At 48.0% G+C, this 13,158-nt stretch overlaps 1 protein-coding gene across 1 annotated transcript in view; it reads left to right on the top strand.

The window, feature by feature from the left end:
- Window positions 1-13,158, top strand: part of LOC149333339 (uncharacterized) — a 76,049-nt gene that overhangs the window by 28,909 nt on the left and 33,982 nt on the right. Inside the window, exons 6-8 of the mRNA XM_089557707.1 lie at window positions 3,203-3,438; window positions 4,541-4,634; window positions 8,698-8,858. Coding sequence (XP_089413833.1) covers window positions 3,203-3,438; window positions 4,541-4,634; window positions 8,698-8,858 — 491 coding nt within the window. The remainder of the gene's footprint in view (window positions 1-3,202; window positions 3,439-4,540; window positions 4,635-8,697; window positions 8,859-13,158) is intronic.

Raw genomic sequence — 13,158 nt, 5'->3', positions numbered from 1 at the left:
GCTGCACGTCCCAAAATCGGCAGAGAAATCGTCCACAAGGTGTTAATTAAAGCCCCACGTTGGGCGCCATTATTTGTGGGCAATTCCTCTGCGCGGGGGCGCACAGGCAGTCACTCGAGGCAGGACTTTGTACAAAGGGTTTATTCTCACATCAGGGGGGCCGGTCGTCGTCGTGGCAGCTGGGTCAGGTGGTCCTTTCGCGGGGCTGGTCCAAGAGCGAGAGTCCGCGAGCCTCTCCGGTCTCGCCTTATAAAGGCTTTCTCCCAGCCTCGCCCCCCCCCCGCCCCCCCACTCGGGAAGAAGGGGTCCGAGGCTACCCGCGGTGAGGGGCGCGAGATTTGACTTGCCCGCGAGCAGACCCTACACGTTCCAAAGCGACTCAGGCTATGATGGACGCCGTAGTTAACGGCTGCGAAAATTTCCACCTCCTGGAATTCTTCAACGTGCACTGATATCGCACAGTACAAGGGCCTTTAGAATTTCGCCTCCATCAAAATTGAACCGCTGCGGCCAGGATCCAGCGTCTTTCGGGACAGCAGCCGAGCGCCATATCTACTGAGCCACAGGGGTGGCGTTCCAATGCGTCTCAGTCTATGATGGACGCCTGCGCGGATGGATGGATGGATGGACGGACGGACGGACGGACGGACGGACGGACGGACGGATGGATGGATGGATGGACGGTCGGATGGACGGATGGACGGACGAACGGACGGACGGACGGACCCTTTTAAACTGGGCCACCATGATGGGCTTTTGTTTCGTTTCTATTTATTTATGCGTGCAATTATTGGTATATAAATTCGCCATTCGCTTCAAATACATTTTAAGCCTACGCTTGCATCTTACCAAACGTCTCTGCTTTTGAGCCACCAGTTTTCCATTCGCTTTTTCCAAACTTCCACCACAGATTAATTCACATAACAATTGTTACCTGTAAACTAGATTTGCCACAGACTGCATATGTGTTATCTGCTTGGATAAATTTATTTTTGTAACTTCGCAATCTAAGAAACCCTGATGTAGCTTTGGAAAGTAGCGCACTGCCTCTTGGGTTATCAAAGGACGATTCCTTCCTGCTCTCCCTTTTCCAACTTCGATAGAGTTCTACACTCTGCTTCTTTTCCTTTGATTTAATCCAGTTTTTACGCTGTGTTTTTTATTGGTCGTTCAAAGTTCTTTATTTCTCCGTCCTTGTGTCCTGAATAATTACTGGCTAGTTTCCAAATCCTTTTCCGCCTATGTGAGTCAACGCACTTTCTGTATAAGTATTTGAATCCTTACTTGCCCACCTGTCGTCCTCACTCGACACGTAGGACAATAGCAACACAAGCAGCCTTAGGCAGGGAGCACCTGCCCCGTCATCTTAATAGTCGGGACCGTGACCTTTGTGTGCAGCTTTGTTTGGTCCGTTAATTAGCAACTAGGAGGAAAGAAATGGTAGATCTGTAAAGCGCTACTGGGGGATGTCTGGCTACGTCTATGATAGTTGTCGACATTTTTCTACGTGAATGGGGTCATGAGATTGCTACAACCATGCCACCGATATGTGTGGACACTCAGGAGAATTAATATCATTGAAAAGCTAGCACAGTTTGGTGTGTTTTGTTCTGTATACCTCCTACTTGCACGCAAAAGTCTCGGTCAACTTTCCACAACACTTGTGCACCTTCCAGCAAAAGTTTTTGGCGCGATGTTTGCATCTACGCTGTGTAGTGAGGATTGTGCATTATCCGTAAAAAATCTTGTTTTAGAGGAGTTAGGACGAGAGCTCCTTATGCTTTCTAGGAACTTGTGCCGGCAGCGATGCGTAAGGAGCCGCGCAGCATTGTACAGAACGAAATCCCGTTCTGTTTACTTTTGCTGTTTACTTTTCACGCAAGCTGTATATTCCGTCTTGAAGCGGTCGGGGTGGCACACCGCTGGAGAGCGTTAGACACACACTGAAGACGACCTCATATTACTCTTATTGTTATTAAACCTTAAGCCACGTTTTGACTATGCCGGTGCCTTTCTTGCCAACGAAATTGGATTTAAAGTTTTTTTCCACCACTCGATTCCCACTGCTGATCTTTCAGACTGCTGAGGTCACAACTAAACTTGACTCTGGGATCACCGTTTGGAACTGAATGGGGGACTACAGTAGCCTGGCGGATTCGCTCAAAAATTTCCCTTGACGCACCGTAGTTTGCTTACAAGAACGGCCGGTGGAGGTGACACCTGTATTGCAGTTATTTAAGCATCTTGAAGCTTGTAAGAGTTCAGGTTTCAGTAAAAGTGGCGTCTATGTCGTTACAGCGTGGTAGTCTAGTTATGCAGGACAAATTACATACGTCCACAGTGTATGTTTAAAGTACTGGTTGGGGGGTGGGGGGGCGGGGGGGGGGGGGGGTTAGCGTGCCAAAGAGACTCAGGCTATGAGGGAAGGCATCCGGAAATTGCGACCACCTGGGGGTGTTTAGGAAAGTTCTGTGCCAATCATCACGCTCCGCAGTGAAATGGCGCTACTGGGGAATGTTGTGGGCACTCAAGTTGTAATACGTGTTCAGTCGTCCACAGACCTGTCTAGAGCTCTAGAACTCCGTGCCCTCTGCGCTGCAAGGATGGAAGAATGGACCGCCCCTTTAAAACGGGGCAGTTTCTATGTAACTGTGTCGCAGATTGTTACAAAAATTCGCTATTTTCTTTCAGTACGGTTTCCCAAACTTCTAGTCTTACGTCTCCTCTTTGTTTATGAGCGACGAATCTTCCAATCGCTTTTTACTTAATTCCACCGCAGATTTATTTACATGACCATTGCATCTCTGAGCACTAAGGCGTCAGGAAGAGTGACTGTGCCTGCACGGACATCCGGATGGATACAATCACTTTTGAGAGTAAGACGTTCAATTGTTCCTACAGATTGTGTCATCTTCGTTAAAGTTCTTCCCGGGACGCCGGGCGACGCCTAGCGGCAGCGCCTGTTTGGAGATCGTGCATGTCTTATCCTCAGACGACACTCAAAGACGCGCAATCTCGAACCAGGCGCTGCCGATAGACGTCGCTCTGCGAGCTCTGGAGCGCAGACGGCACGGAGTTGGAGCAGTATAGGCAGGTCTGTGGACGACTGTAGAACAGCAACCCGACTGTCGCTGTCGAATGAATCCAGCCCCACTATAAACCTCGGCAGGATGGAAATCCATTCGCCTGATACGCCTCGCAGAGCATCTACGATTCTTCCCGGCGCCGGCGTAAGCGTCGCACCTGTGCGAGCCTCCTGGCCAGGTGCCTGCTCCTGTTGATCCTGGTCATGGTGCCCTGCACGTTGCTCTTCTTCACCTTCCGCCTGGGGCAGCTCCTGTACAAGACCACGACGCAATATCACGTGGCCCCGTCGACGACCGCCGAGGCCACTACCAACGCAAGAACATCCGAGGCCAACACCACCTTGAGCACTGAGTAGGCACCTCAATGCAGGAAGCCGTAGTAGGACTACGTTTTCAATTTGCCCCATCCCGGTAACAATGGAGCCAGCCCGCACAGCAGTAGATGCCTTAGATAAAAGCTTAATTTGCGTTCCCACGCCACTTTCTTGTTATCAATAAAACGACGTATAATAAATTTTGAGGAGTGGAAATGGCACAGTAACTTTCTCAATTATCGGTGGGCGCCTCGACCACGCCGTGAGGGAAGGACGGAAGGTGGGAGTGAAAGAAGAAAGGGGTGCTGTGTGGGAGAGATACGCAATAATTTAGGCAACCTGGAGGTCTTAAGTGTGCACTGATATCGCACAGCAACTGGGCGTCTCTTGCGTTTCACCTACATCTCATAGCAACTGGGCGTCTCTTGCGTTTCACCTCCATCTAAAAGTGGCCGCCGCTGTCTGGCTAGAACTCGGATGCTTCGGCTCAGTAGCCGAATGCTCTAACCACTGAATCACTTCGGCTAGTAAACTGGGGTAAGGTGCTCCAGTTGTACGTTACTGCTTCGCTTCTAGATACAGCATTGTGAGAGTAAGGACGTTGGCATATTTTACCTCATCACGTGCGCCCCGGTCGACTTGAGGTTCTTGGATTGACGCTCTATCTAACAAGGCGGGGCCCGGCTGCCGTTACAAACCCTCTCTTGCCACTGATATGTTAAGAGGCAGCGCCTTGTGCTGTGTCGAACGCTGGGGGAGTTCACGTCGCACGTACCACTCATGTGTGGCACCATTAACAATGCGGCAAAGCCTTTATAACAAACCCATAAGAAACACGGATGACGACGATGTATTTTAGGTATTAGGCATCGCCATCTTGTGAATCGAAAACGCTGTAATAGTGTAATAGTCAACAAATATATTGAGCCTCAAGCAACCCTGAATACGGCAGAGTTGCATTCCTTAATCACTTCTAATTATGCGGAATATTTATTTTGCCGAAAAAGGTGCAACGGCGATTGAACACCAATGACGTTCGCTTTAGTTGCCTTTCGGGATAGGTGGTTTTTAGTTGTTAAGTGGCGGCTATGGAACGGATACATTCGCACACTGAACCTAATTTTCGGTTCCTGATCGCAGGTCGCTGAGCACTGCCTCGACTTCGGCGAGTACCTCGGCTTCTACGATTGCCTCCACAACGACGCCTAGCACTACCACCATTTTTCCTCCCGTGGTAATGGTTTTTTTTTCTGCCTTGCGCCATTTCGCTGATGATGAAAAAGAAAAAAATCCTTCGGCCCAGAGCAGAACTTTTTTCAGTCAGTCGGTCATTTATTCAACAAAACACAAAAATTACCCCGCCGCGGTGGCTCAGTGGTTACGGCGCTCGGCTGCTGACCCGAAAGACGCGGGTTCGATCCCGGCCGCGGCAGTCAAATTTCGGTGGACGCGAAATTCTGGAGGCCCGTGTGCTGTGCGACGTCAGTGCCCGTTAAAGATGCTCAGGTGGTCGAAATTTCCGGAGCCCTTCACTACGGCGCCCCTCATAGCCTGAGTTTCTTCGGGATATGTTAAACCCCCATAAACCAAACCAAACCAAAATACATAAATTATACATCAGAATCTGTTGGGCCCATAGCCATAGCTAGTGTAGGTCCATAGTTACACACACTTGGTATCTCAAGTGCAAACAGTCGAAATGCATCCCAGACATCGTACACAAAATAAAAAAAACAAAATTGGAAACACTGCATGTAATTACTACATAGTGCTAAGATCAAATATTTTTACTGAGTATTCAAACTTCGTGGATATTTCACCTCCAGCGAGATATCATTACAAATTTTTGCACCATAAAACTGCAGTAGTCGCTGACCATAAATGTTTCTTGTTACAGGAAGATTGAAGTTGAGATGGTTGGCATTCCTGGTGTTACTGGTAGGCATAGTAAAAATATGAATTGAAGTGGGTAGTTGTTCGATATAATGTTCTGCACTGAACATGACACCTTAACCAGAAACACAAGCATGAACGGAAGTATTTTAAGTTCTTGATAAAGCGGACGGCTTGGTTGGTGTCGGTTGGAGAATGTCACAATATGTATCGCCCGTTTTTGAAGGCTTATAACGGGATCCAAGCAGGTTTTAAAGGTAGAGCCCCATGAGTTGCAACAATAAGTGAGGTGACAATGAAATATGGAGTGATTTTCAGGACAGTTTTGCCAAAGTGGGCTTTACTTCTGAGTAGAGTATAATATGATGACGCAATTTGGAACACACATTCGCAATGTGTGGTTTCCAGTTCTGGTTGTAATCCAAAACAATGCCTAGATATTGCCACGCGCCTAACGCGCCGCGCAGCCTCCGCGCTGAGTCGAAGACGACGACGAAGCGGCGGTGGGCTCTCGTGGCGCGCTGTTCTGTTCTGTGTCGTGGAAGCTGGCTCCATAATTAAAAGAAGGCTCCCGGTCTTGGGTTCTTCCCGACGTCTACCTTCGCGGCTCCTCTGGTCGTGCCAACTTCTTCCAAGAGAGAATTTTCGAAAGAAATTTTTAGAAAATCCATGTCAATATGCCTGTACGCTGAGCGCCACACTATGTACTTTGTTTTAAAGGTGTTAAGTGTTAAACTATTTGCCCTTAGCCACACTGACAAGTTTATCAGATCTTCGTTCATGAGTTTGACTATCTGTTGCACTGTTTTCCCAGAAAAAACGAGTATAAGAATACTCGTATAAGAATCATAGGAATAATGCTAGAAACATGAAGGCTCGAGGAATTTACAGCACATTGCCTTATAATAGTATTACCACGAGATGAAGATCAGTTAAAATAGTCACCGCTCTCTTAAGCTTCCAAGTCGCATCAGGCTTGTAGAAAGTTAACACTTTGGTGGTTTGTAATTACTAGGAGGCGTTACAAAACGTGTTCGGACCTTAGCAAAGGTAGACGCACTCCTAGCCGGCCCCTGCAGCACGCATGAGCTATCACTTCAGAGGAAGGCACAGGTGCTGATTCAGAGGCAAGTGTCATTAGCGAAATAAATTCGCAATTGCAGCCGTGTTATTACGAAGGATCAGCGCCAGCTTGTCTACATAGCGCTTCTGCAGTTCTTGAGTTTGCTTAGGAAAAATGTTTTCGCTGATAAAAAGGGGTAAATGGGTCTAGAACTCACTTGGAGGTGCCGTGCACCCTCGCACATTCAACTATTTTCAAAAGGTCAAAATCAGAGGCAATAACCAAGGGTGCAGCAGTTGACGTATATGTGGCTTACCGTGAAACATAGAGGACCAGCTTACATTTGGCCGACTGTTCTATTGCATCGATCACCGATCCGATCACTGGCCTTCACATGTGTGCTCATGTATTTCATTACACTAGAACCGTGGTGCTAGACGTAAGAGTTATGCACATTGAGCCTAACGTTTACCTAATATTAAAATGAGAAAGCATGAAAACGGCCCATTCAGTTTTGGGCATATTGCACATTTATTAGAATATCTAGAAACCTATTTAAAAGTATACATACACCAACAGCTTTTGTGACGCAGACTTTTCTGAAGAGTAAAAACAGGTAAAACAAATTTGATGTGCTATATTGCATTGATCAACCACGTTTCCGTGAGAATAGAAATGTCTGGCTTGTGTAAATGCAGTAGTACCACCAGCTTAGCAGCCTTCTTAGCAACACTTCTACAGTAAATAATCAATTTGAATGGAACGATGGTTTATACTGCGCAGCCCGTTCTTTACATTCAGCCGCTAAGGACAACCACTACCCTCATCCCGTCGGTACATGACGTGAACACCGCTTAACTTATGATAAAGAAGCTTAACTTTCGCGCGTTCAGGATTTTCCTCCATTCAACGTATCTATTACTGTTTGCGTGCTTCGCGCACTGTTTAACAAATCCCCAGACACAAAGGCTCGCTGTTCCATAACTGCTCTTCTCATGACAGTCCATAAATTTTGTAACTTTCGACGAAGTCTATGCATCCTTTTGATACTAGTGACATTCCCATTCATTTTCTAGTTGCATATTTCTTCTTCAGGGCTAACTTATGTTATGACTTATCAGTTCTATTGAGCTGGCACAGTTCACGTGTTCTTTCTCAGGTGCCACTGTTTTTTTTTATGATATATGGTGGTTTAACGTCCCAAAGCGACTCAGGCTATGAGGGACGCCGTAGAGAAGGGCTCCAGAAATTTCGACCACCTGGTGTTCTTTAACGTGTATTGACATCACACAGTACACACGGGCCTCTAGAATTCCGCCACCATAGAAATTTGACCGCCGCAGCCGGGATCGAACCCTCGTCTTTAGAGACAGAAGCCGAGCGCCATAACCACTGAGCCACCGCGGCAGCCCCAGGTTCCACAGGTGTCGCATGTACCCCCTTAGCACCTCTCATCAAAAGCTCCACTTTGTTCTAGTCGTTCATGGCAGGATCAGCGCGTCGGAAAAGGCGATTCATTTCTTCTACGTAGGCAGTCACTTTTGCTCCCTCAAAGAAAGAAAAAACTCGATGGGGGCGACAGCAAAAAGCATGCTCTTTGGTCGTCAAAGTACGGAATGGCCGGCGCTCTCGGTCATGCTCTTTCAAACCCGACGAAGTTTTGCGAAAAGGGGCGGTTTCGTCCACGAGAATCTCAAACAACTTTTAAGCAACTGTACGCGACTAGGAACATTCCACGTAACTCTGGTAGCATCCCCGTCGGGAACAAAAGGAAGCCGCGTGCCGGCGGCTTAGATCGTGAGCAAATACACATGCAAAAGCCTCGCCGCAAAATGAGCGCGCCCGAGAGCAGAGGGAATTCTGTACTTCGACGACGACAGCGCTAACTTGTTGCTATCTGCGCTGCCTAGTTGTTCCTTTCCTTATGGGCGCAAGTGAAGAAAATACTATTCGCTGTGCCCCTCAGTGCTTTAGTACCGCCGCCATAACGCGACAATGCCGTACCATACCAAACCAACCCACCACCCAATGCCAAACCATGTCACTGCGCGGCGCAGAGCAGCGCACACCACCACGCCACATAGCACCACAACACACCATATATCGCACCACACGGTAGGACATCCAGAACACACCAGACATAACAGCCATAACACACCAAACCATACCATGTCAATGCCTTCGCTGCGTCCCCTGCAAGCTAGCTAGTCTGGCCTAACCTGACTTTTACGGGACATTTCCTTTTCCTTCGTCTTCACTGCGAACCTGCACTGTGTCTGCGATGTCTTGCCACTGCAAGTTTGCGGCGCCCACTCTGTCACGTCTGATGCCGATACTGCAGGAGGAGCTCTACGACGACTCCTCGGATCGGGACCCGAGTTGCGCAGAGCCGGTTTACACCGCGGGCGCAAACCTGACAGACGTGGTCGACATAGGCAGCCGCAGTTACACCAACACGACCGCCACCCAGTACCGGAAGCTGCTCTGCGTCTTGGATAGCAAGTACGTAGGCGACAAACTTCATGGGCTTCATTCTTGTTCATTTTAAGGCGAAAAAAAAAGCATCATTGCAAACAGTATGGCGATCTGAGAGCTGCTGCTCTGAGCCAGATTGGTTGCACTTGATGTCGTCACCTTTAATTTTAGTTCACCTGATCGTACACTCTAGCACTCAGTGGCGTATATGGAGCACACATCAGCATACACAGCCACCTAAGTCAACATCTTTGTCCTTAGGCGATTTTGACACTTGTAGCTTCACGAAGCATGGGCGCAATACGAAGGTGGTGTCCTACGCTGAGGTAATTGCTGAAAGACTTGCCTCGCCAGTAGTGACGCGCGTTGGCGAAACCATCGCCCTTCGAGCGGGGCGTTGCCAGGGCAATGAACCGTGAGGCGCCTGCAGTGTAAATCAGCACTGCTTCAACGACGGCCTCCTCAACCTTGCAGTTTTTATTGGAATACAAGGGGTATAACTGGTGCTGCATCCGCGTTGTTGCCAAGGAAATCATGCAAGTACCGTCACTTTCGCCATATACTGCGTGGGCTGTGCACGCTTAAATGTTATGTTTTACTCCATCCGGACTGTAGTGATGAAAATTATACCTACACAGTGTTTTTGAGTTTAAAAATTGCCTATTATAATTTGCCATGCCTGATCGAATCCCCAATACCACGAGATCTCTTATGGTCATACTTGCGCTTTTTGCGACATCATCAGACTACGCGTAATTACTGGGACGGCCAGCTATATCTCCAATGAACTGATACCATGCTTCTACCTACAATCGACATAAAAAAATAATAGATGACAAAAAAGTACCATGCGGCGGTGCATGCGTTACCATTAGCGACCCGATTTTGCAACTGATTTGTATGGGCGGAATAGAATCACGGACACCAACCCTACCCAATTTAATTTTTGGCTCACGAAATCATTTTGCAATTTTTGAATTCCTTCCGAATCATTTGTACGGCATATCCGATGTCGAATCATTTGTTCAACATATGCGATCAATATTGCTGATCGGGTGAGTTGGGTGGGACATGATTCGAAATGGCCATCGCGAAACCAGACAGAGACAAGAGAAGAAACACTGACTTATCCGATGTCTAGTAGTTATCAATTTTGTCTTCTGGCGATGGGATTTCACTCAAGGTCACCACCCCCAATTTTGATCTGAGAAATGACTACTTGCATAATTCGCATTTGTGATTGCTCAACAACACGCCGGGCTCCTTCACTCTTGATCTTAAGGACAGGATCCATCACTGGTCCCCTTGTAAAGAACTCAGGGGCCCTACAATGCCTGGCGAAATCTGCAGCTAGCTGACAAACACGGCAGCTCTTCTGAGCAGCCTAGAACGCTTTGTCTGATAGCGTTGATCACTCCTTCGTATTCCAAACGCTGGCACGAGTAGTGGTACTACTTAAATCACATCACTGCTGCTTTAAATTTGCACCGATAAGTGGACACGAGTTCAAGCGCTTGAGAGATGTTAGTTGAAATCGCAGTACATATCCAACCACTTCAAAGAGTGCAGAACTCAAGCAACGGGCGCGGCGCTGCGCTGACATGCACAGGGCTTTCCTCCTGTCCACTCCTCATCTTTTCATTTCTTTCATTAGCCGCCACGAACCTTTTTTTTTCACCCTCCGTACCACTCTTCTCATCTCTCCTCACCCTCCGTACCCCTCTCCGCTTTCACGCCGCAGAGGAAAACGGATGAGGACGACGACGTGCAAGCCACAGCGCGAAAGTGTCCTTTAGCTTAACACGAAGCATGATCTGCTGTGGCGATACCAAAGCTAGTGCTTTTTGTGCACTCGTCAGCCAAGCTCATTTGTTCACGCTGCCGCGGTTTCGAATCCCAGTTGCGGGTGTTTATTTGTTTTATTTTTCCTGTATATTTCACTTCGCACGAAACCACAAACATCTCAAGATACTTGAAACGAATACCAAAACATCGGAAGGTGTTTTTCGGGGTTAACACATGGGAATCCTGCTTGTGCGCCGAGAAAGTGGTAGGGGTTTAACGTATTTAAACCGAGTCGACGTGTCAAAAAATGTTTTCATTGAAGAATCAGTGCCCTGATACCACTCCCAGCGCAGTGGTGCAGCAGTACAGCGTTGCTCCACTGTCTTCCGGTTGGAGGTGCACCAACCGTTGGGGATTGTGCGACCCATGTTGCTAATTACGAAGAACCTCTCACAACAAATCATTAAAGGCCACCTGCCACGGTGTTCAGGTTTCTCGGAATCCGTTTGGCAGGTTCTGATGACGCCGCAAGGTTACGTGAGCGCTGCGGCACGACGCCCTCCTCCGCACAAGAAAATACAAGATTCTTGCCCAGGTTTTCTATGTCTGGAGTAGTGACTTCGTACTAAAAGCAAAATGCAGGTGTCGCCATCACCAGCTCCTTTCGGAAGTAAACTAAATCGGTTGACACACAATTTTTATGCTCGGATCCCGGAGATTGTGCTACACCGCTATTGTTAAAAAAAACAACGGAAACCACCGTTTCTCGGTGTTAACATCATTGATTTGAATCGAATGGCGAGAAAAGTTGCAAATTGAATTTCATCAGTCATTACCGGTTCTTTTTGGCTTTCCGAAAGACATTAGCACAGTTCGAAACATCCAACGAATTATTTTTACTGAAAACAATAGTTGAATGAAGTTGTTTTCATTAGATGTTTAAGGTGAATTAAGATTAGCGTACCGGATCAGGGTTGCTCCGGAGGTCAGGATGTAAATAAAGACGCGTAGCTTGTTGGGCCATTTGGTGCATGGTAAATGGAAAACCAGCGGAAAGGACGCGTTCACATGCAGTAGAAGTTCCAGTCCTGTATGCTTCTCCTGCTTGTGAGCGCGTCCTTTCCGCTGGTTTTCCACCTGTCAGGATGTAACGTCGAAATGCATCCCACAGCCCTCCGGGATGTCGCACATCAACGCCGCGCACCACAGCGAACCATCTGTGCGTCGTCTTCATATTTACATGATGGCATTGCTTGCGAGGCTCCGAAAGCTTTGTCACCCAGATGCTCAACATGAATGCGAAAGTGTTGACGAGCCGCATTGGCTGGGGTACTTGAAGCATTCGAGGGCGATAAGAAAGTCCTCGCGGCGAATAAACGATCATATTGGGCGAAGCCGTGAATGTAATACGATGTTATGGGTGTCCAGCACTTGCTGCACAAGGAGCTGTAAAAAACATACCCAGCAGAAAACAAGCACCCGCGGCTGAAGCCGCACAACCTGCGCTGTAGTAAACGGGACCTCTTCGTCGCTGAGCGGCTTTTTCGTTTTAAGAGCATTCACGTGTTAGCGAAAACGATCAAAGTTCGCAATAGAAAGTTAATACTTCTTATTTGTGAGCATAGAATTCAAAAGCTAAATATGTAGAAGAGCACAAGGTAGTTGAATAGATCAGTGTTCCCCTTGTTCATTATACTCTCGCGCCCAGTGACTGCGAACCCAGTGCTAGGTACATTTATGGGTGGTTCCTCTATCACGCCACCTGGAGTTCCGGTGCACAGTATTCTGCGCATGTTGACGTAGAATGATGACGGCAGGCTCTGCCAAGGGTCGAACGCTGGCGGGCGGAAAGCCTGATCCACATGTCCAAGCAATGCATGGCGGTCACGCGGAGATGCGTTGACCACGATGACGCGGCACCGAAGTGAAATTCGATGAAGTTGTTTATTGTCCTTCGAATTTCGAATCACAGACGGCGACAGACGGCGAATGGCGGCTTTTGTGCTAATCGTACGTCGGTAACTATGATTTACTCAGGAAAGTTGTTAGTTCTTAGTTCTGAAAGTGTTGTTTATTGAATGACAGCGTGAACGTTTCATTAAAATGATGTGGCCGTGCTCATTCGTTTAAAAACTAATCTCAGCCGTCTGGGGGACTAGAGAATGGACGCGATAGCATCAAGAGCCGCGTGTCGCTGAAAAGCGGCGTCGCCATTCCTCACCGTGTGAGAAAAATCCACGAAAAGTCCCGAGAGAAGCAACCTACGGGCCACCTAGGAGAAGGGCCACCTAGGTCACGTGACCCTGTGAAGCCATCTCATCCTGCCCACTGGTTTGTGAGCTAAGTGCCCACTGTGCGAGGTGGCACTTCTATAAATGATTGGTCTCGAGAGATTGCTCGGGGAGAGTAAACTGGCTATCGCAAGCCCCACCGCTTGCAGCACCTGCCATTGCAGGGCATTGTCACGTCGCTTAACTGCTGCGCCACTGCACCAGGAGTGGTAACAGGAGTCCTAGGGATCTATGAATGTAAAGTACGGAAT

Source organism: Amblyomma mixtum, chromosome 8, assembly GCF_055824585.1.
Source record: "Amblyomma mixtum isolate Tamu chromosome 8, ASM5582458v1, whole genome shotgun sequence".
Lineage (NCBI taxonomy): Eukaryota > Metazoa > Arthropoda > Arachnida > Ixodida > Ixodidae > Amblyomma > Amblyomma mixtum.
Note: the sequence above shows the minus strand (reverse complement) of the source record. Positions and strands in the feature narration are given on the sequence as shown.